The sequence below is a fragment of the Vombatus ursinus genome, unplaced genomic scaffold, assembly GCF_900497805.2.
Source record: "Vombatus ursinus unplaced genomic scaffold, bare-nosed wombat genome assembly UNPS02014794.1, whole genome shotgun sequence".
In the NCBI taxonomy this organism is placed as follows: Eukaryota; Metazoa; Chordata; class Mammalia; order Diprotodontia; family Vombatidae; genus Vombatus; species Vombatus ursinus.
The window spans coordinates 19,071,836-19,094,611 of record NW_020954572.1 but is presented as its reverse complement, the minus strand read 5'-3'; the positions used below and the strand labels follow the sequence as shown (position 1 = coordinate 19,094,611).

The 22,776-nt window shown below is 36.4% G+C and overlaps 1 protein-coding gene across 1 annotated transcript in view; it reads right to left on the bottom strand.

Moving 5' to 3' along the window:
* The window catches only part of TTBK2 (tau tubulin kinase 2), a 214,681-nt gene that overhangs the window by 96,914 nt on the left and 94,991 nt on the right, over window positions 1–22,776 (bottom strand). Inside the window, exons 5-6 of the mRNA XM_027869987.1 lie at window positions 17,235–17,375; window positions 14,190–14,294 (exon numbers count right to left, since the gene is read on the bottom strand). Coding sequence (XP_027725788.1) covers window positions 14,190–14,294; window positions 17,235–17,375 — 246 coding nt within the window. The remainder of the gene's footprint in view (window positions 1–14,189; window positions 14,295–17,234; window positions 17,376–22,776) is intronic.

Here is a 22,776-nt window from a genome sequence, read left to right as displayed (position 1 = left end):
AGGGAAATAACAATAAAGAAGATATATTACTATCAATTTTGCCATTGCACTCTAATAACCTCGGGACCTTTTCACGTGATATATTGCTGAAATCTGCTATATGAGTTGTCTTTATTAGAATATGAGCTCCTTGAGAGCAGGGACAGTCTTGCTTTAATATTTGTAACCCCAGCACTTAGCCCAGTGCTTTGTACATAGTATTTAATGTGCTACTTCCTCTATCCATCCGACCATTCATTCATGTCTGCCTATGCTTTTTCTGTATTCTTCATATTCAACACTTCTTACAAAGCAGTAATATTCCATTGTATTTATGTTTACTTTGTTTCCAGTTCTTTGCAACTTTTTGTAGTTACTTTAAATGGAAATTCTCTTTGTGTTCCTGGATTTTTTCATACTGCCAAGAAATGCTAATGACTTTGTGTATTTATTTGGTATCTAGCTAGTTTATTAAAGCCATTAATCCTTTCAATTAGTTTCTTCACTCATTCCCAAAGGTTCTGAGTAGCTATCTTTTTCTCTACAAGTAAGGATGATTTTGTGTCCTCTTTAGTAATATTTTATACTCTTAATTTCTTTTATCTTATTGCTATAGCTTTAGGAAGCACTGTGTTTGAGTCTTACTTTACTTTTTTTTTTTTTAAAGGCAACTGGGGCTAAGTGACTTGCCCAGGGTCACATAGCTAGTAAGTGTCAAGTGCTTGGTCTGAGGCCGGATTTGAACTCAGGTCCTCCTGACATTAGGGCTGGTGCTCTATCCACTGCGCCACCTAGCTGCCCCTTGAGTCTTACTTTAAATACTTACTAGCTGTCTGACTCTGAGCAAGTCATTTAATTTCTCAATCTCAGTTTCCTCATCTATAAGATGGAAATAATAGCAGCACCTACCTCACAGGATTGTTATAAGGATCAAATGAGAAAATGTATGTATGGTATTTAGCAAACATATATATGTGAGTATGTGTGTGTACATATATATGTACATATAAAGATCTCTATTTATAGATCTAAATGTGAGAGAAAAATCTTTTACTTTAAAAATTATATCTGTTCTTTGTGCTCTCTGGCTTTGTCAAAGGCCATTACAACACTTAGAGAGCATTTCTGGCAATAAAATTTTGACCTGGGAATGTTCACAGCAGGCCTAAACACTTCAGTAACGAATAACAAAACAGAACATCACTTTTTCTACTTCTTGATGCTGTTGTTGTTGTTTTGGAGAGGAGCCAGGAATAAGAAGGACTCCTTGATGAACCTCTATTGTCTTCCTAAAGGCAAAATTCTTAAAATGACACAAAATAAATAAGAGTAAAAACATTTGCCAAGACTTTTCATTAATCAAAAACAAAAACTGGATGCTTAAAGATACTTAGATAGAATCATTGTTCTAACCATAAATGATGCTAATGAGTAATATGGTAGCATTATTCTCATGACACCAGTCAGCTTCCTGGAAGCCAAAGCCTTTGGATTCCAGGAGGAATGTATTTGCAAAGCTGAAGTTTACGGGAATTGATGGGAAAGCACCACAGGAGTGGCAACTGCCACTTAATTTGTAACTGAGAAATGAAGGTGACCAAGCTTGGACATAAGATACCAGTCCAATTTCTCACTAAATGTTATTCAGAGTGAACATAAGATGGGTATGTGACTTCATCTCTGTGGCAGCTAAGACAGAGGGTTGCAGAAGGAAGCTTTGTTTGGTTCTTATTCCAATGACCACCCACGCCACCCCCCACAGTAGAGGCTGTCATGTGGATGTGTTCACTATTCCCAAATTCTATTCTTGCTCATATTTTCCTGTTTCTGGGGGCATTAGAATAGGAAGGAGGCAGAAGGCCCCTCAGGAGTAGCCTATGATGGTTGGCAGATCTAAGACGAGATCAAAATAGATCTTTAAGCAGTAACTTAGGTTGTTAGATATTTAATTGCTTAATTTCATCAAGGCAAAGGTTGAGTGGTAAAGGTGAAAAGTGCCCAGTCAGGCATCATCCATTAAAAGTCTTAAAGCATCTACTGTGTGTAGAGACCTCTATTGAACAAAAATAATAGGCTGCTTTAGGGGAAGGTTGACTACATATGAGAAGAGAGGAGTTTGAAAACAGAGAAAAGTTTAAAATTGCAGAGAACAGAAAAAAAGTTTTAAAAAGACAACTCATCATTTGCTCTTGGACAGTAATATAATCTTCACTTTCTAGAACCCTGAGCAATGAGTCCTGCTGGGCAGCTGGAGTTTCTGAATAGCCGATAATCCTCTCTTTAGCACAAAGTTTTTATAATTTCAACCATTTTGCCTAGACATCTCTTAAGAAATATCGCTCATTTCCCTGACTCTTTAGAGTATACTGAACATAACTTAATGACTCAGGATCATGATAAAGCCAGGTTCTTCCTGGCTTTAAAATTCTATGGTTGGGTGATTTTATCACTTTGAATATCAATATGGTATTCTAAAAGAAGAGTCCCAAAAGTCAGTTTAGTGGGCAAAGCTGTTAAAGCTTAAAGCTGTAGAAAGACTTTTGAGACACAATAGATAGAGTGATTTATTTCTATGATGCATGATCTCAGATTCCTATGCCTTCGTAAGTCTTGGCTCTTCAGAGTTCATCTGCTTTCCTTCTTAGCCTGCCTTTTCACAACCTATAGCAGCTCCTGACCCATTTCTCTTTTTCTGATTTGCTTCTGATCTTAAGACAAGATCATCAAGCCATGTCACACTTGGATGTAAAAAGATTTTGATTGAAGGCCTGAGAGACTTGTTTATGAGTAAAGTGCACGAAGGGGCAGCTAGGTGGCACAGTGGATAGAGCACTGGGCCTAGAATCAGTAAGACTTGAGTTAAAATCTAGCTTCAGACCCCTACTAGCTGTATGACTTTGGGCAAGTCGTTCAATTCTGTTTGCCTCAGATTTCTCATCTGTAAAATGGGCTGGAGAAGGAAACAACAAATCATTCCAGAATAGCTGTTGTCCTTTGTGCTTGAAAAGGACCACAATGACATCATTATGTTGGTGTCAAGGTACAGTGTGTCCAACTGTGGCTGATCAGACCAATACAAGCTCAGAAGACTCTTAACACAGGTCAGGCACAAATAGTCCATATGAACACTTGGAATGGAAATGTCTCTAAATTTTGCTAGGAAAACCCCAAATGGGATCACGAAGAGTTGAACAACAACAACAAATGCATGAAATTTGGTACACTGACTTTTTAACATTATCTTTGGCTACTCAAAGGCATTTGTTATTTTCTTCCTCTTTTTCAAGTTGTTGAATAAATGAGTTCTAGATAGGCAAGTTGCTATTATAATTATTTCACTTAGGAATATAACATATAATTATGACATACAGTTAGCAACTGAGTGTCAGTTCTAAGTAGTTCCTAAAACTTTCAAATGCAGCTACCACAGCCTTTGACACTACAAAGGTAAATCCATTGATTCAACCAAGTGGAGTATATTGTTGAAGTAAAAAAGTAAAAGTAAAAAACAGTAATAAGCATAAATAGAGAAACTACTTCTCATTTAGCTAGAAAGGTTTTCATTTCAGGTCCTTGCTAAATGAACTTGTCTATCATACACACTAATTATTCCTTTAGGGAAAGAATGAAGTGAAAACAAGCAACAAGGAAGTCTATTACGGTTATTGTTGCTCTTGTGAAGTCAAATTAATTTCTTTAGCATATACTTATTTACAAAGGCTCTTATCCATCACTGCTTAGTCGAGTCTTTATTAAGACAGTCTATTGTCATGATTTTTAACTCTAGAATTTAAACTTGCAAAATGGTGGAATAGCTGTTTTCTTCAAACATCTCCAACCCAAATGCCTCAAAAAGAGAGAAGATAGAAAAAAAGAAAGAAAAAGAATTTGTCAGATATAAAGGAACTGGAAAAGCAGCATGGGTTGATGGACAGGGAGTTCCTGGCTTCAAAGCCAGGAAGTCCTGGCTTGAAGTCCCCTCAGACAAGTCCACACTGGCTGTGTGACCCTGGACAAGTCATCTCTTAGGGTTCTAAGCAGCTTTCTCCAAGTTAGAGAGAAGGTGCCAACTTGCATTGGTAAAGAGAGAATTTGGTAAACCTGAGAATTATCTTTACTAGTAAAGTCACAGGTTTAGTCCCTATTTCTATACAGTAACTAAAATTTAAAAAAGAGAAGACGACAGAAACCCTATCCAAGGTAAAAACAAGCAGATAAACATGAATAGCAGACAACTTAAACATAGGGCTCCCACCACGCGGCATGTTTGTCCCTGGTGTCCCTTCTCCAATCTTTGGCCCTTATCCCTTCTACTGTGGCCTCAGAGACCTTGGAGCCTTAGTGATGTCATTCTTTGTGTTTTAGTGAGAGGGAGTGTGGGAATCATACCTAGGTCCCTAACCAAAATAAAAAACTAAAATCTAGGGAAGAAAACTGGCCTCTGGGTTTCCAATCTTCTTTCCTTAGCAAAAAGAAGCCTTTTCCTCCCCTCTCTGATTCTCATAAACTCTCAAACCTCTCCAACATAAGGACTATGCACCAGAAATAAAGCAATTTCAACTGTCTCCAAGGTCTAGGAACCCAAGAACTCAAATAAGGCAAAAATTCAATGACCTAACAGCAGAGGCTAATCTCTAACCCTTTACACACTCCCCTAACACACCTCTCTACACTCCCAGTTCTGCCCCACCCCCCACTCTCAGAAGCAGAATTGCACAAACAGAACCACATACTTGCAACAGAACTCGACTCTATACCCCAAACCTATCCTCCTCGCAGTGCTTCAGAAACCCAAAGGCAGGAAATTTCTCAGGCTGTAATAACAATGAGGAGTATGACTGCAATAATTAGTAATGCTCTATGCTACAACTGAGCTCAGCCAGTTACTTGAAGAACAGGTAACTGGAACAAATTGTTGGGGGGGAGGGGCGGTTCACCACTAAGCCAGAGGAAAAGGATCCCTGGCTAGGGCCGGTGCTGTCCACCTAGAAGTCACTTGAGGCAGAGAGCTATGCTGATGAATTGTGAATTGTCCAGCATAGGAAGAGATCTAGCTCCCAAGGAAACTGCCATCAAAAGGGAGTCAGAAAGTAAGCAAAAGGGGAAAATAGTAACAATAATAAGAGCTAATGTTTACTTACTATGTGCTACTTGTATACTATGAGCTTACTATGTGCTAAGTGCTTTACAGTTATCTCATTTGATCCTCACAACAGCCCTGGATGATATTATTATCCTCATTTTACAGGTGAGGAAACTGAGGCAAACAGGAGTCAAGTGACTTGCCTAGAATCACACAGCTTGTGTGTGAGGAGGGATTTGAACTCAGTTCTTCCTGAATTTAAGCTTAGTACAAAAACATAACAAAAAAAGTGACATTATCAAACATCTCAGGAAGAAGAAAATTCAATTTAACCTTAAGCATAAACAGATAAACCAATAAGGAAGATATTAATAATAAAGGGAAAATGGCTTCCAGATCTGAGAAAAGAGTTTAGGCATCTAGAGCAAGATACATGAATCAACACACGATGAGACAGAGGACACTGTGAATTCCCAAGAGACCACAGCAACATGTTCCTGGATACTTTAAAAGAAAATAAAAATTGTGAATGCAGAATATATGGCCTACATGGAAGAAATAATTGGCAAAACAGAAAAATTTGAATCCACAGTAGCACATCTCACCAAAGAAACAAAAGAGAGGACAAATAATTGGGAATTCAAATACATGGAAGTGAAGGTCAATCTGGCAGAAGAGAAACAAAAAGCAGTAATATGAAAAGAAAGCATGATCTTCACACAAACAAAATACACTGGTCTCAAAGACAGGATGCACAGAGGCAACTTAAGGATTAAAGGTCTCCCTGAAGAATACAACAAGTAAAAAAAAATTTGAACACCACAATGCAAGAAATAATACAAGAAAACTGTTCAGAACTTCTGAACAACAAAAATGACATGCCAATCAAAATAATCCATATATCATCTCTGAGGAAAAAACAAAACAAAAACCTATGCTATTAACTTCAAGATACATAGCGGTTACATTGAATAATTCCACTTAAAACAAATTCTGGAAGCAACTAAGAAAAAGTTCTTCACATATAAAGGAAAAGAAATTTGAATAGCATAAGAATAGTCTGGATTCACCAGAAACTTCAGGAAGGAATGGAAATATGTAATGTATTCTAATCAAGTCAAAGGCTAAAAATGAAGGAAAATAACTCCACTAATTTCAGGAAGAAGAGAGTATAGCCATTTTGGAAAGTAATTTGGAATTTTGCAAATAAAGTGACAAAAATATCCATACTCTTTGACCCAGAGATGGTATTACTGGGATTATATCCCAAAGAGGACATTGAGAAGAAAGTTCCCATATACATCAAAACATTAATAACATTTATATCACTTTTTGTGATAGCAGAGAATTGGAAACCAGACAGAAGCCTATCAATTTGGGGAATAGGTAAATAATAGTAGTACCTGAATGTAATGGAATATTACTGTGCTGTAAGATAAATGTGATAAACACAGAGGAACATGTAAAGATTTGTATGAACTGATGCAGAGTAAAATAAACACAGCCAAGAAAATAATGTACATAATGACTACAAATGTAAACAAAGACACATGATCAAAAGTGGACAATGCAAAATTATAAAGAACAAGAATGGCTTGAAAGAAGAGATTAAAAAAAACAAACCTATTAGAAGTCCCTCCCACCCTACAGGTGGGAAGAGGTGCAATATTCTCAAGTAATGCCCATTGCACATATTTTCAGATTTTTTTCTTTTCTTTTCTCCCTGCTACATAATAATGCCTTTAATAAAGAAAAAGAAAAGACCAAAAAAATAAAGAACAACAAAAACCCTCAGAACTACAAGGTACCCCTAATTACAATCACATTCCAACAAAATATATTCTTATTTTTTGTCAGTGATCTGAGCATTTCTTAAATGCAATGGTCCAAGCTCTTTTAACCACAAAACAAATATCCCCCATTCAAAAAATAACAGAAAAACAAATCTTTCCCCTATTTACTTCCAGTGATAGCTTTGAAAATTCCCACTTTTATTTCATTTTTTCTTTTTTTAAAATTTTATTTATTTGTTTTTAGTTTTCAACATTCACGTCCACAATATTTTGAGTTCTAAATTTTCTTCCCCTCCCATTGTTCCCCCCTCTGCAAGACAGCATGCAATCTGATATAGGTTATACATGTACAATCAGGTTTTTTTTCAATGTACTGATCAGTTACACTAATATTTTCCTCTTCATTTTTTTTGTCCTTAAAAATACTATTTGCTGAATAGAATGGCTCTCTGAAAGGGGGAGGGACAGGGTTAATTGGAGAAGCTATATATATATATATATAACAAACAAAAGATACCAATAAAAATTTATTTTTAAAAAAGACTATTAATCTTTTTTTCTGATTCTTTTTTTCACACTCATTTTTCTTTTTTTTATTTTAAGCTGTTATTTAGTATTTTATTTTTCCCCAGTTACATGTAAAAACAATTTTTAATATTGGTTTTTAAAACTTTGAGTTCCAAATTCTCTCCCTTCCTCCCTTCCCACCCCCCTCATTGAGAAGGCAGGCAATTTGATATAGATTATACATGTGTAGTCATGCAAAACATATTCATAATAGTCATGTTGTGAAAGAAAACATAGACAAGAAAAAAACTCAAGAAAAATAAAGTTAAAAAAAAAGGTATGCTTCAATCTGTATTAAGACACCATCATTTCTTTCTGCGGGGATAAATAGTATTTTTCATCAAAAGCCCTTCAGAAGGGGCAGCTAGGTGGTGCAGTGGATACAGCACCGGCCCTGAAGTCAGGAGGCCCTGAGTTCAAATCCGACTTCAGACCAAACACTTGATACTTACTAGCTGTGTGACTCTGGGTGAGTCACTTACCCCCAATTGCTTTAAAAAAAAAAAAGCCTTCAGAGTTGTCTTGGATCGTTGTATTGCTGAGAATAGCTAAGTCATTCACAGCTGATCATCTTACAATATTGCTGTTACTTTGTACACATTACATTTCATTTTGCATCAGCCCATGCAAGTCTTTCCAGGTTTTTCTGAGTACATCCTGCTCATCATGTCCCAGAGGACAATAGTATTCCATCATAATCACATACCACAACTTGTTCAGCCATTCCCTAATTGATGGGCATCCCCTCAAATTCTAATTCTTTACCCCCAGAAAAGAGCTGCTAGAAATATTTTTGTACATATAGGTCCTTTTTCTTTTTGTTTTGTTTTTTTCTCTTTTAGGATACAGACCGAGTAGTGAAACTGCTAGGTCAAAGGGTATGCCTGGTTTTATAGCCCTCTGGGATAGTTCCAAATTGCTCTATAGAATGGTTGAAGCAATTCACAAATCCAACAGTACATTAAAGTCTCATTTTTGCCATGTTCCCTCCAACATTTGTCATTTACTTTTTCTGTCCTCTTAGCCAATCTAGTAAGTATGAGGTAGTACCTCAGAATTGGTTTTTTTTTATTTGTTTGTTTGTTTTAGGCAATTGGGGTTAAGTGACTTGCCCAGGGTCATACAGCTAGTAAGTGTCTGAGGCTGGATTTGAACTCTGGTCTTCTTGACTCCAGGCTTGGTGCCCTATTCATTGTGCCACCTAGCTGCCCCTAGAATTGTTTTAATTTGCATTTCTCCAATCAATAGTGAGTTAGAGTATTTTTTCATATGGCTATAGATAGCTTTGATTACCTCATCTGAAAACTGTTCATATCTTTTGATTATTTATCATTTGGGAAATGGCTCTTATTTTTATAAATTTGACTCAGTTCTCTATATGTTTGAGAAATGAGGCCTTTATCAGAGAAACTTGCTTCAAATTTTTTTTCCACTCTTATTATTGCTTACTGTATTTCCCTCTATCCTATTCCCTAGCCCCCATTTATTCTATTCTCTCTCCCCTTTTACCCTGCCCCTCCTCAAAAACGCTTCTAACTAGCCTTCCCCCAAACTGCCCTCCCTTCTATCAAACTCCTCACTACTGCTTCTCTTATCCCCTTCCCCTCCTACTTTCCTGTACAACAGGCCTGCGTGACTCACGGCCCACAGGCCACTAGTGGCCCACCAAAAGATTTTGGCTAGCCCATGGAAAATGAGAAGATGTAGAAGAAAGTAAAGATGTAACACGTGATTTGTCCATGCCAAAGAAGGTTAGCCTATTTTAATTTTGGCCCCTACCTACTGCCAAGTTGTGCAGGTCTACTGCAGGATAAGTAAGATAGATTTCTATACCCAATTGAGTGTGTACGTTATTCCCTCTTTGGGCCAATTCTGATGACAGTAAGGTTCAGTCATTCCCCTTCACCTCCCTCCTCTTCCCCTCCACTGTAAAAACTTTTTTCTTGCCTCTTTTGTGTGAGAGAACTTATCCCATTCTACTTCTCCCTTTCTCTTCCTCCCAGTACATTCCTCTCTCATCCCTTAATTTTATTTTTTAGATATTATCCCTTTATATTCAACTCACACCTGTGCCCACTGTCTATATATGTTCCTTCTAACTACCCTAATGAGAAGAATCTTATGAGTTATAAATATCATGTTCCCACGTAGGAATGTAAACAGTTTAACCTTATTACGTCTCTTATAATTCCCTTTCCTGTCTACCTTTTTTTGCTTCTCTTGAATCATGTATTTAAAAGTCAAATTTTCTATTCAGCTCTGGTCTTTTCATCAAGAATGCTTGAAAGTCCTTTATCTCATAGAATGTCCATTTTTCCCCCTGAAGGATTATACTCAGTTTTGCTAGGTAGACAATTCTTGGTTTTAATCCTAGCTCTTTTGCCCTCCAGAATATCATATTCCAAGCCCTCTGATTCTTTATTGTAGAAGCTGCTAAATCTTATGTTATCCTAACTGTGCCTCAAACATAACTTGAATTGTTTCTTTCTGGTTGACTTTTAGTATTTTCTCCTTGACCCAGGAATTCGGAATTTGGCTATAACATTCCTGGGAGTTTTCCTTTTGGGATCTCTTTCAAGAGGTGATAGATAGATTCTTTCAATTTCTATTTTACTCTCTGGTTCTAAAATATCAGGGAAGTTTTCCTTGAAAGATGATTTTTAGGCCCTTTTTTTGATCATGGCTTTCAGGGAGTCCAGTAATTTTTAAATTACCTCTCCTCAATCTATTTTCTGGGTGAGTTGTTTTTCTAATGAGATATTTCACATTGTCTTCCATTTTTTTATTCTTTTGATTTTTTTTTTATTTCTTGATTTCTCATAAAGTCATTAGCTTCCATTTGCTCCATTCTAATTTTTTTTTGTGGGGTTAAGTGACTTGCCCAGAGTCATACAGCTAGTGAGTATCATGTGTCTGAGTCTGGATTTGAACTCAGGTCCTCCTGACTCCAGGGCCAGTGCTCTATCCACTTCACCACCTAGGTGCCCTGCTCCATTCTAATTTTTAAGGAATTATTTTCTTCAGTGAGCTTTTGGACCTCTTTTTCCATTTGGCCAATTCTGCTTTTTAAGGCATTCTTCTATACATTGGCTTTTTGGGTCTCTTTTGCCATTTGGCCTAGTCAATTTTTTAAGGTGTTATTTTCTTCAGTACTTTTTGGTGTCTCCTTTACCAAGCTATTGATTTGTTTTTCATGATTTTCTTGCATCACTCTCATTTTTCTTCCCAATTTTTCCTCTACCTCTCTTATTTGATTTTCAGAATCCTTTTTCAGCTCTTCCATGGCCTGAGACCAATTCATATTTTTCTTGGAAGCTTTGGATGTATGAGCTTTCACTTTGTTATCTTCTTCTGAGTGTGTGTTTTGATCTTCCTTGTCACTACAGTAACTTTCAATAGTCAGTTTTTTTCCCCCTTGTTTGCTCATTTTCCTAGCCTATTAGTTGACTTTTAACTCTTTGTTAAAGTAGGGCTCTGCTTCCAGGGTGGAGGGTGCACTGTCCCAAGCTTCAGGAATTTTGTGCAGCTTTTTTCAGAGATATCTGTAGGGACCTGTAAGTTTTCAGTTCTCCCAAGGTGGTATGATCTAAGGAGAGGTGTTTACTACTCTCCTGATCTGTGCTCTGGTCTGTGAGTGACCACAAGCACTCTTTTCTGCCCTGAAACTGTGAGGAGGGTCCCCCCACCACTGCTGCCACAAGCCCTGTTATGTCAGTGCTTTCCTCACCCTGGGACTGCCACCCAGAACCTGGATCTCAGCATGAGAGTCCTGTTCAGTGCTAGCAAAAAGACCACTGTACTGTATTTCTGATGAGTTGTTTGACCCCCTTACTGTTTGTGGAAGTAGTTGCTGCTGCTGATTCAGTCACTCCCATGGCCTGCTCCTGGTTTGCTGTGGCCAGGGCTGTGCTGGTGTGGCCTGCACTGGACTGCACTCCACTCTCACCCAGGCGTGCTGGACCTTTCCTGCTGACTTTCTAAGTTGTCTTTGGTGTCTGTGGGCTAAGAGGTCTGGAAAAAGTGACTGCTGCTAGTGATTCAGGTGTCCTGAGGCTTGGTGCTGGTTTGTTGGGGCGTGGTCTGCATGCTGGACTGTGCTTCTCTCTTACCCTGGTACAACAGACCTTTCCTGTTGACCTTTCAACTTGTCTTGGGCTGGAAATTTGTTTCACTCCATCTTTCTGTGGGTTCTGCTGCTCTAGAATTTGTTTAGAGTAATTTTTAAGGTATTTGGAGGAGTTTTGGGAAGAGCTCAGGCAAGTCCCTGCCTTCACTGCACCATCTTGGCTCCACCTCTCAAAAGATGATTAATCTTGCAAAAGGTAATGCTGCAAAGGTAATGCTGCAAAAGGTAATGCTGCAAAAACCTAGTTTGCTAGACATAAAATTAGCAGAATTACAAGTATGCCCAAAGTGGTTGAGAAACATAATAAGATGATTAAAGAAAGAGTTAAGTAGCAAAAGTAAAAAGCCTTTAGAAGGCTTCAAAGAAAATCAATGGGCTTATAAGAGAAGGTGAAGAAATTTAATAAAATGATGAATATTTTAGTAATATAATGGCAGAGATCAAACACAAAAATGCAGTGAGCAACAAAATTAAAAGATAGCAAAATTAGTAGAACACTTGAGATCTTTACAAACCAAAGCAACTGACTTTGAAGAAAGAAACTAACAAAGTAACATGAGAATTCTTGGTCTCCTAAGAGATAAGAATATGATTCTACCTATTACTTTATTGGCCAATGAAACAAAATCTTATAAACAATATACTTCAAGAAATCATACAAGAAAATTGCCTACAAATTTTGGGGAAAGACAGCCAAGTGCAGATAACAGAATCTATAGGACAGCAAAGTGGAACTCCAAGTAGGTCTCACCAAGATAAGCATGATTCAAGTACCAAAGTTTTATAGGAACATAGATTTAAAGCTGAAAGGGACTTATGAGGCCACTGAGTCTGACTTCTTTACTTTACAAATGAGAAAACTGAGATCCAGAGAGGTTAAATGACTTGTCCAGGGTAACAGAGCTAGTAAGCATATGAACTTGGGTCTTCCTGACTGAATTAATATTTCTTGAAGTAGAGTGCCATATAGATGAAGTTACTTCAACCAAAGAAGTGGGAAAATAGGGGATTCAGAATCCTACTCAGAATCAGGGAAATTCAGAGTTGAAAGCTTTAAAATTAAAAAAATATAGATGCTCTCTTACCTCAGAAGCTCCATATATAGAGCTTCTCAGGTCTCTAGGCAAATTATCAACGTGCAAGTATAGCAGTGAGCGTGTTTTGGAAGGAGATTGTTATAAAGATGTATGTGTCTGAGCTTAGGCTTAGTGACTGATCAGGCTTTGTGATCTACCGCAAGAACTTTTAATCAACTTATAACACTTGGGAAAAATCAAAATAACCACCCTTTTTTACATCAAGTTTTGATTTTAATATCTAGTTACATAGAGTAGTACCTACTAGTGAAATGGCCTGTGCAACTCAAGGGATGCTTTGAATACTCTCTATTTTTCAGTGTAAATACCATTGGGGAACTCTGTTAAGAGCATCAAATGGGACAATAAGAGACTCAGTCAATATCATCAAAGCAAACCACTACATTAATTCAAGATTCAATTATGGGAGCTAACTTTAATATATGCTATTAGAGCTAGAATAACTATGATTGCTAGCATTATATAACTTCCCTTAATGTACTTGCATTATACTCATTCCACTTACATTGTTTTGAAAGAATGCTGGCATTTTCATTTTTGGTTACTACTTTAGCAGATTGAAAAGTGAACACATTTGTGACCTTGACTATATTATTCACCTCCATCTCTAGAAATAAACCAATCACCTATACCAACAAAAGTTGATAAAGCAAGTGTCTAAATAATACTGCTACCAGGGATTTACAGTAAATCAAACTTATGAAGATTCACTAACCACCAGGAGAGATAGATTGGTTTTGGTTTGATAAATACCTATATCCTCAGGTAGTAGGACTAACTGATAGGTTACCATGATTAGTTCTGCTAATTCCATGAAGCATTATTTAGAGATGAAAACTGGTCATATGGGTAGATAATAATGCACAACATGTCACTTGGGGAGGCAAGGCCTTAAAGAGAATAGGGAGACCAATTATTCCCTATCATTCCTTCACTATTCATTCAATGGTGACAGCAGGGTCAGTGAATGTGGTTATCTTAGATAACTTCTTATGAAATCTAAGTCCCTTTAAAAAATTTTCCTGGATATAATTATATACAGTCCATTACCAGGATAGTCAAGAAATGCCTCCACAATTGTAAGGAACTTAATATGGATTTGTTTTCAATTGCATATTCACATTTTTATGTTACTATTATATACTCACCAAGATACATTCAATCCATTAGAACTAATGTTACAACTTAGACTAAAGTGAAACTGGTAGAGGTTAATCTTTAGAAATGAACCTAGGCATGCCTACAGAAAACACACCTTGGAAGAATTTTAGCCATAGCAGAAAAGACTCCAACCTCCACCAGAAAAATATGGTCCTGATCAATGGACCACTCTTACCCTGCCATTGATGGGGCTGGTTTTTCAGGCCACTGCTTTTAACAGTAAATTATTAATGAGTTTCATTCTAAGATGTAGACATAAAACCTGATAAGCTACTTCCTGGAAGGAAGTTCAATCCATTACGAAAAGGGTACTTCCCCTAAGTGTAACTGCATAACAACAGAATAAATCCTAGATATTTAAAAATAGTGAAGTAAAGTCTTACTGGTCGGACATCACCACAGGAATTGGTAAATTGTCGAGCCAAGCCAAAATCCAGCATATAACATTTTCTACAAGTACTAGGAAACCGGCCCATGGCAAAGTTTGACTAGAAAAAAAATGAGAAAAACAGACTTACATTATGCTTAGCCATCATACTTTCCATTCTTTTAAAAATATTTCTATTTTAAGTATAAACCATAAACTTCTTAAATACAATAAACTAATTATAGTATCATAGCATATCAGGAATCGATGACATCTTTAAGACTATTTCATCCAATCCCTTCAATTTATATATCAGTAGACTCTCAGAGAGACTAATTGATTTTGCCTAAGGTCACACAGCAAGGCAACAGTAGCAAACCTGGGACTGGGATTCAGACAGGGTATGCTGGTAAATGTTTAACACAGGACACTCTTTACATTTCATCTGCATTATTAATATTTTCTCCATCATTTTCTTAATTCTAAACAATCAAGAAAACAATAAATCAAAGTCTCACTTTCTTAAGTCTAAACAATCAAGAAAACAATAATTCAAACCTTGTATTATAGTGTTTGCCAATTTCTGCGGTATAAATATTTGCTCACATTGAAAATTTAATAAATAGCTCTCACAAGGCAGTTTGAGGTGGTTCCAGCATACCCATAGATTCAAGTGTCCTGAATCCAAGGCCTGTGGTTATTCTACTATGTAACACTGATATTGTGCTAAATAATAATAATTTCAACTTTAGTTGGTTTGATTTATGTCAAGTTAGATTACATTAAAATGAGATTATTTGTATTATGCATTTAATATTTAATAAATATCATTTAGTAAATGCATTTAAATAAAATATACTTTATCAGTTACACATTTCTACCATTTTTTATTTTGCAAAAAGTTTTACAGTCATTTTTATTTATTATATCTTACAAATTTTACAGATATAAATTAAACAATATTAAAAGCTAAAAGTTTTAAGGTCACTCATTGCAAGATAATGTTAGAGATGGAATTAGGAACCCATGTCTTCTAGCAGTCTAGTTTATTCCAAGCTACCCTTTTAATGAAGTAGTATGTAATGTATCTGTTTAGGGGGTAGGGAGGAGGAGGAAAGAGTATATATACAAGAAAGAGTATATACACAAAATAAATAGATAACTAAGACATTTCATAATCTCTCATTAAAATCCCTATATATTGAATTACTAATTTGGGGGGTAAATAAGAACATAATACTAATTCTAAAAGGATATCTCAAAATAGATTTAGGAAAACTATACTGTATATATCCCTTAATTTAAAAAGAATGTCAATGTGCAATGACCCTAAACGCAAGCATATTTGACCAGCAGAGCTCAAAAGACACATATAAGAATGGGACTCCAAAAAGACAATAGCCACCTGGCATAGAAATAACACTTTTTTTTTTTTTTTTTTTTAGTGAGGCAATTGGGGTTAAGTGACTTTCCCTGAGTCACACAGCTAGTGAATGTCTGAGGTTGGATTTGAACTCAGGTCCTCCTGACTCCAGGGCCAGTGCTCTATCCATTGTGCCACCTAGCCACGCCAAAATAACACTCTTTGAAAAAACGTTATCATGCTTGGGAAATTCCTTAATGACATTGGTAACTCTTTAAATCACCATTTTTCTCAAATCGCAGTATTATTTGGTAGCATGACAAGAGTAAGCAAGAGCTGCCACGTGATGTTAATCCAAATGCAATGTATTAGTCTTAGCTGGCTATATTTTCATGTCAACTGTTCAGTTTGGGATATACTAAGAAGTAACAGATGACTATAATTTTCAAGTACACCAACATACGATATTTATAATAAATATAGTCTAGCTAAAATGGGTCATTTAATCAACAATGAAATCCTAAGAAGGAAAAATCAAGACCTATTTCCCAACAGTGAGAATGACAACTTCTGAGAGAAAAAGAATGGAAAAATCAAGACTTTTTATCACTATCAAAAAGGTAGAATAGGAAAAAAAAAATCAGTCTTTCACAACAGGGGTTTTCTTACTAGTCCAACTTGTCATTGTAGTAATGATTCACAGAAGACACTGTCAAATTTAAAAATTGTCTGGAAATACATTTTTAAAAACCCAAACATACTTACAGTAAAAAAAAAAAAATCTAAAGGTAATTAGCTAATTTTAGATGTATGATTGAGAGGTTATTAGCATAGTATCTACTATTATTTTTAATCTACAAAAGAGATTAGTTAAAATGCTCAAATATTTGTTTTTGTTAGTGAAAAACTGTCTCCATTTCTAATCGGCTAGTTTTTTTTCTAAACTCTTTCAGGTGTGCATGCAAGAAACATAAAAAGCACACCTGAATTTACAAGCTACATTCCCCTGCATCTTATTTTGTTCTTGCACTAACAGAAGCAAACAGTCTGTGGAAGAGAAAAATCAACACAAATCAAATGATGCGTCAAAAGAGATTATTTTGTCCAAAGATCCACTAACGATTAAAATCCAACCAGGCTTAAAGCAGGGGGACCTCTGCTTGTCCAAGGTTTGTGTCTCCATTAAGGAGAAGCTCTCATAGAGAATTCAACTGAAAAGGGATTCTTCCTAGACCGTGAGGGCCTCTAGATCCTGTGGGGTCCATAAAATTGTTCTGTTTGCATTGCTAAATCTGTTCCGAGCACTCCAGAGCCTCTGACGTGATACACAACTACTCCTGAACCGTCCACATTGGATGAAGAGTGCCTATTGTCCAAGTTTACTATTACATTCTTTAAAATTAAAATGGGTCCAACATAAGAGATTTTCAAATAATGTATTTTCCAGCATAAGATAAACCTTTGAGAGAATATTTCATAATTATTAGTTTCTTAAAAAATAAGGGAAAGATACATTTTCCTCTTCCATGACTACTGCTTAGGTCTCCACAGCGAAGAGATAAACACATTGCTCTGTTTGACAGCCTTGAGTGTGACAGCTGCCCAAACTGCCAGTCACACACAGAACTCACTGTCTGTCATCACAAATATCAGAAGCCAACAAACTCCTCCAGGATTCTGGCTGACAAAGACTCTCACCGGCTTGATGTCTCGGTGTAAGAAGCCCACAGAATGAATGCTCTCGATGGACTCCAAAATCTGTTTACCCAGCCGCAGGGTCGTGCTAATGGTGAATGTTCCCCGAGACTGGCTGCGACGAAGATCAGCCAGATTCCGACCCTGAAGAAACCAAAGACACAGATTCAAATGAAGCACCAAAATTCCAGATGCCAAGATAAGACTAGGAAATTATTCACTTACCATTTAAAACAACACTTTTTAATAGAAGTGTCAAGAGTTGCACCCAAACACTGACTCTTTCATTCAAGAGCAGAAATTTCCTTAAGACAATGACTCAGATGTTTCAGGTCAATTTATAAACAGCCAACTTCTTGAGCATTTCATCTTTCTGAGCCACCACCTTTCCCTTTAAAACTCCTGCCTATTCAAAGAGCATATAAAATAATTCAGAGCATTAATACCATTAATACTCTCTAATATCTATCTCCAAAGACGGTAATAAAATGCTTTGAATGAATAATCATCTTTTCATTAGCCATACCAATGGAAAAGAGCATTGGATATAGATTTTTTAAAAAGATGATAAACAGCTCACCGAGAGTAGGAGAGGGTCATGGCCCCTCAGCTTGGGGTAGTATGCCCTGCATCCCAACTACCACACCAAAACTTTTCTGCAGGGAATAGGGCCATGTTCCTCTATTTTCCCTTTCACAGTGATGAGGGAATAGCTCCCAGATGACCTGTGAAGTTACACCTCTCTAACTGTGGGGATGATGCTCTAAATTTTCTTTTCCCAATATTCTTTCCCTTCCATGTCTGGGACCCAAATCATCATCTCTATCATTCCCATCTGAAATACCATATAGATTAGACATATGTGCCTGGCTTCATTCAACCTATTAAATTTCTATTTGGATCATTTCGGTACCATTCAAAACAAAATTGAATACATAAGCAACAGATATTATATAAGAATCATGAGTCTTTCACCATTATGTACCTGTATAACTTTTTAAAAATCCAACTATGCATTCTAAAAATTAGTCTTCAGAGGTGTTTTTTTTTTTGCATCTTTAGTATTAGTCCAAACTAGAAGCATTTCAGAAATATTAAATAATATATTGGATCTATTTGTTCAGTTATTTTTCTGTCATGTTCAATTCTTCATGAGCCCATTAGGGATTTTCTTTGCAAAGATACTGGAGTGGTTTCTTATTTCCTTCTCCAGTTCATTTTACAGATGAGTAGACTGAGGCAAACAGGGTTAAATGACTTGCCCAGGGTCACACAGCTAGTTAGAGCTGAGGCCAGATATGAACTCAGGAAAATGAGTCTTACTGACTCCAGGCCCAGCACTCTAATTCACTGTAGCACCTATTTGCCCATTGGATCTATAGAAATAGATTTTCTAATCTCCTGGACTACACCTTGCTAACTAGTTTTTCCTCATTTGTTAAATGATATGACTGGACTAGATGATGTCTAAGGTCCATTCCAGGTCTAAATACGTGATCCTATAATCTTTCCCTTCAAAGTTGAATATTTTAACTTCAAAAATTTGTCTACTGTGGATAAAGCACCGGCCCTGAAGTCAGGAGGACCTGAGCTCAAATCTGGCCTCAGACCAAACACTTGACACTTACTAGCTGTGTGACCCTGGGCAAGTCACTTAACCCCAACTGCCTAAAAAAAAAATTTTTTTTCTACTTAAAAAAAGGGATTATTTTTCTTACACTTTCAAACTTCAAGTAAACTTTCAAAAAATAAAACTACAAACACGTTTCTCTAACAATCCGATTAAGTGTACACTATTAGCAACAATTTAAAAGATAACCATTTAAACCTACAACATTTATGTCTTCACCAAACTCTCTTCTTGCTATGTAATTTGTCTTTTCTCTTGCCACTCTCAACCAAAACTCTACTTCAATTGCCCTTGCCAAGATCTCTTTACCATCAAGTACAAGGCCCATGATCCTTGTTAATCTCTCCACAGCTTTTCATGCATATAACTGACTCAGTCTCAGTACCTCTCCATATTTTACCTACTTCTAAAGGCTATTCCTCTATTCTTTGGTTCTTCTCCAATCATCTATACAATATTTCTTTTATAAGCTATACTACTTCAATAGTTCAACAGAACTTTATTACTTTCCTAGCCAGTTTTCTTGCCTCCAGTTCATCTTCTCCCAAACCAATTTCTCCTATTCTAGGCCCATTAAAAGTAAATTCTAAATGAGATAATTAAGTATTATATTATGTGCTAGATGGACTAGTGAAAATAAGCTGAAATCATTTTCCAGTTGAACCCTAATTTAAACAAAAAGACAAGGCAACATGAAGGGGCATGGCAAGTTGGAGAAAGGCCTAACTAAATAAAGTTTCATGTGATGAGAGGTAGAAGTGAAAGGTTTGAAATTCTATTTCCCTTGAATAATATTTTTTGGACATTTCTGATTCCTGTTGTGCTAATAGGAAAGCTGGGGAAGTGCTGAGAGATTGGTCTCAAGGCTGTGGGAAACAGTATCATAGATTTAGACCTTAGAAGTCATCTAATCTAATATCTTCATTTTATGTCTGAGGAAATTGAGGTCCAAAGAGAGTAAGTAGCGTGTCTAAGGTGAAATGGGTAGTAAATGGAAAAGCTGGAATTCAAACTCAGGTCCTGTGACTCAGTTCAAGTTCAATGTTCTTCCCAGTGTAACACTGATCAAGACTAAAGATTGAGCATCAGACTCTATCTCTGACAGTGAAATCAATGGGTATCCACTTTCTTCATAACAGTAAACCCAAAATTCAATAAGCATTTAAGTTAAGTGGCAGGGATATGAAATTAAAAATGACATGATGCTGTCACTGGTGGAGCTTACTATCTGACAGGGTATATATAAATATAAGGCAGATTGTAACAGGATGAAAGGAGAGACCCAGACAAAGTCCTCTAAGAAAATCTGAGGAGGAAGAGATCACTTTCAGCCAGGGGATCAGCAAAGGCCATGTGGAGGTAGTGGTACCAGTAGTACCAGATTGAAAATTTAAAGGAAAAAGAATAATTCAACAGGTAAAGAGTATTCTAGGCATGAGAATGGACTAGAATGAATACTCACAGCTGGGAGAACACAGAATAAAATCAATGAATGTCTCAGTAATTTAGTAATGTGGCTAAAATGTGGAGTCCATCAAGGGGAATAATAGGAAATAAGGCTAGAAAAGTAAGCTAGAACCAGATCTTGGAGGGCCTTATAAATGGCAGGATTACTGCCATTACATACTATGTGCTTTACCCTAAAGGCATGGAAACCCACATTACTAAATTAGTAGAGACTAAAAAATAAATAAATAAATAAATAAATTAGTAGAGATTAAAACTTTAAAATTCTTCCTTAACCCCTTACTGAACCTATTTATAATCTCTACCCATATTCCCTTTTCAAGTAGTAAGTTTATAAGATGACTATTCATTATATAAAATCTTTTGTTTGTCCTAAAACTTTTTTCATGGTAGCATCCTACTTCCAGAGTTCTAAGATTAAGTGAACAGGTACATATTTAGCCTAGATAAATAATTCTATCATTCTGCCAACCCTGACCTTCTTCTCAATTATCTTTACAAACTAAACAACACATAGATTTTCTCTTAGCCTCTTCCTCTTTGGTCAATTTAGTTTTCTCTGGATCTTCTCCAACTCCACTATATTTTTGAAGCATAGTTACCAGAACAGCACACACTATTATTACAGGCGCAAATGTGTCATGGTTTTGTACAAAGGTACAAGAATATTTTTTTGTTTTTTTCCCCAATACCTTTACCAGGGATGTCCAAGACTTTATTGGCTTTTTTGACTATAGTAATATATTGGACAAACAATCTACAATGAGCATTACAGTCTTCCTAGGGAAAGTATGGTCCAATGGAAAGGAAATTGGGTTAGGAGTTGGGAGACTACTTTCTAGTAATGGCTCTGTTACTAACTAGTTGTCAATATCAGACAAGTCATAGGCGAAACATTATTTCAGTGTTTGAGTAAGTATTAGTTCATGTTTCCTGAAATCAGGTCTACCTGTTTCTGTTGTCCATTGAAGTTTATAAACTTTCAGTGTGAGGAAGAGGCTGCATCTACTAACTCGTTTTGTACAACGCTCACTTCAGCACCATGAATAGCACATAGGGTTGTCATTTAGTTAATGTTCAATGTATGTGCCAAGCACTGTGTTACTACTTGAAAAGGGAATATGGGTAGAGATTATAAATAGGTTCAGTAAGGGGTTAAGGAAGAATTTTAAAGTTTTAATCTCTACTAATTTATTTATTTATTTATTTTTTAATCTCTACTAATTTAGTAATGTGGGTTTCCATGCCTTTAGGGTAAAGCACATAGTATGTAATGGCAGTAATCCTGCCTTGCTTTCTTCATCTGTAAAACAGGACAATAATTCTTGATTCACCTATTATGTTGTTATGAGAATAATATTAGGTAATAGATGCAAACCTACAGAGACAAGTTAACCATCATATTTCCATGTAAGATGTCAATGCCTTATATTTATTTCTCCTTTAGTTCTGGGGGTTTAGGGAAGAGGGAATTTAAAGAGGTACTGGACTATATGTGAATTCTATTGTTCTACCCCACCAGGAAATAATTTACTTCTTGAGTCCAACTCTTTTAATCCCTCTTTAACTCCAAGGTACCCAGGAGAACACATTCCAAACAATGGATGCTCAATAAATACTGGCTAATTAAAAATTATCTTGTATTCTCTACCCACGCTGTATTTTGTATCTTTCCCTACCATCCTCAAAGTGATTTCCTATGTCACTCTGAATTAGGCCCAAAGTTCTCTTCTTTCAAAAGTCTTCACCGTGGCACAACAGATGAATACATTTTCATCACCTAATACTTTACCTCTTCATCATTCACTCAGTCTGAGTTGCCCATTGACAAGTTTATACTTTTTCTGAACTATACTTAATGCCTGAAATATCCTTTCCCCTCCCAGAGCACTAAGTTTCTCTGAAGTGTCCTTAAAATCCTAACTTATAACTGGAATTACATTTCAAACAAATATTTCCTTAACCCTATATTACCTATTTCACCATTTCCCAACCAGTAATCTGGGTGCTCAAGCACTTCAAGGAAGAGTCATTCTTACTAAGTTGCGATGTAACACATTTGGGGTTTTGTCATCCCTTTTGAAATAAAAGCATTTGTCAGGTGTTTATTATCTGTCAAGTACTGGGCTATGCACTGGTCGACTTTTGATACAATGGAGTGAAGGAACAGTGTAAGAATTCTTCCCCAGGACAATGGCTTGGATGTCTGTATAGAAGGAAGTATTAAGTATGGACAGACAAATGGCAGTGCAAGAGAAATGTCTGTCCCTAATACATATACCGGTTGTGTTCCAACAAGTTCATGGGCATGTCACAGACTACAAATAATATTGCAAAACGCTGACCTATTCCAATATATAGCATATAAAACCAGAACATCATATATGTTTGTAACAGCAGGTGCATATATTTCATTCACTCAATAAGCACTTACTAAATCTTTGCATA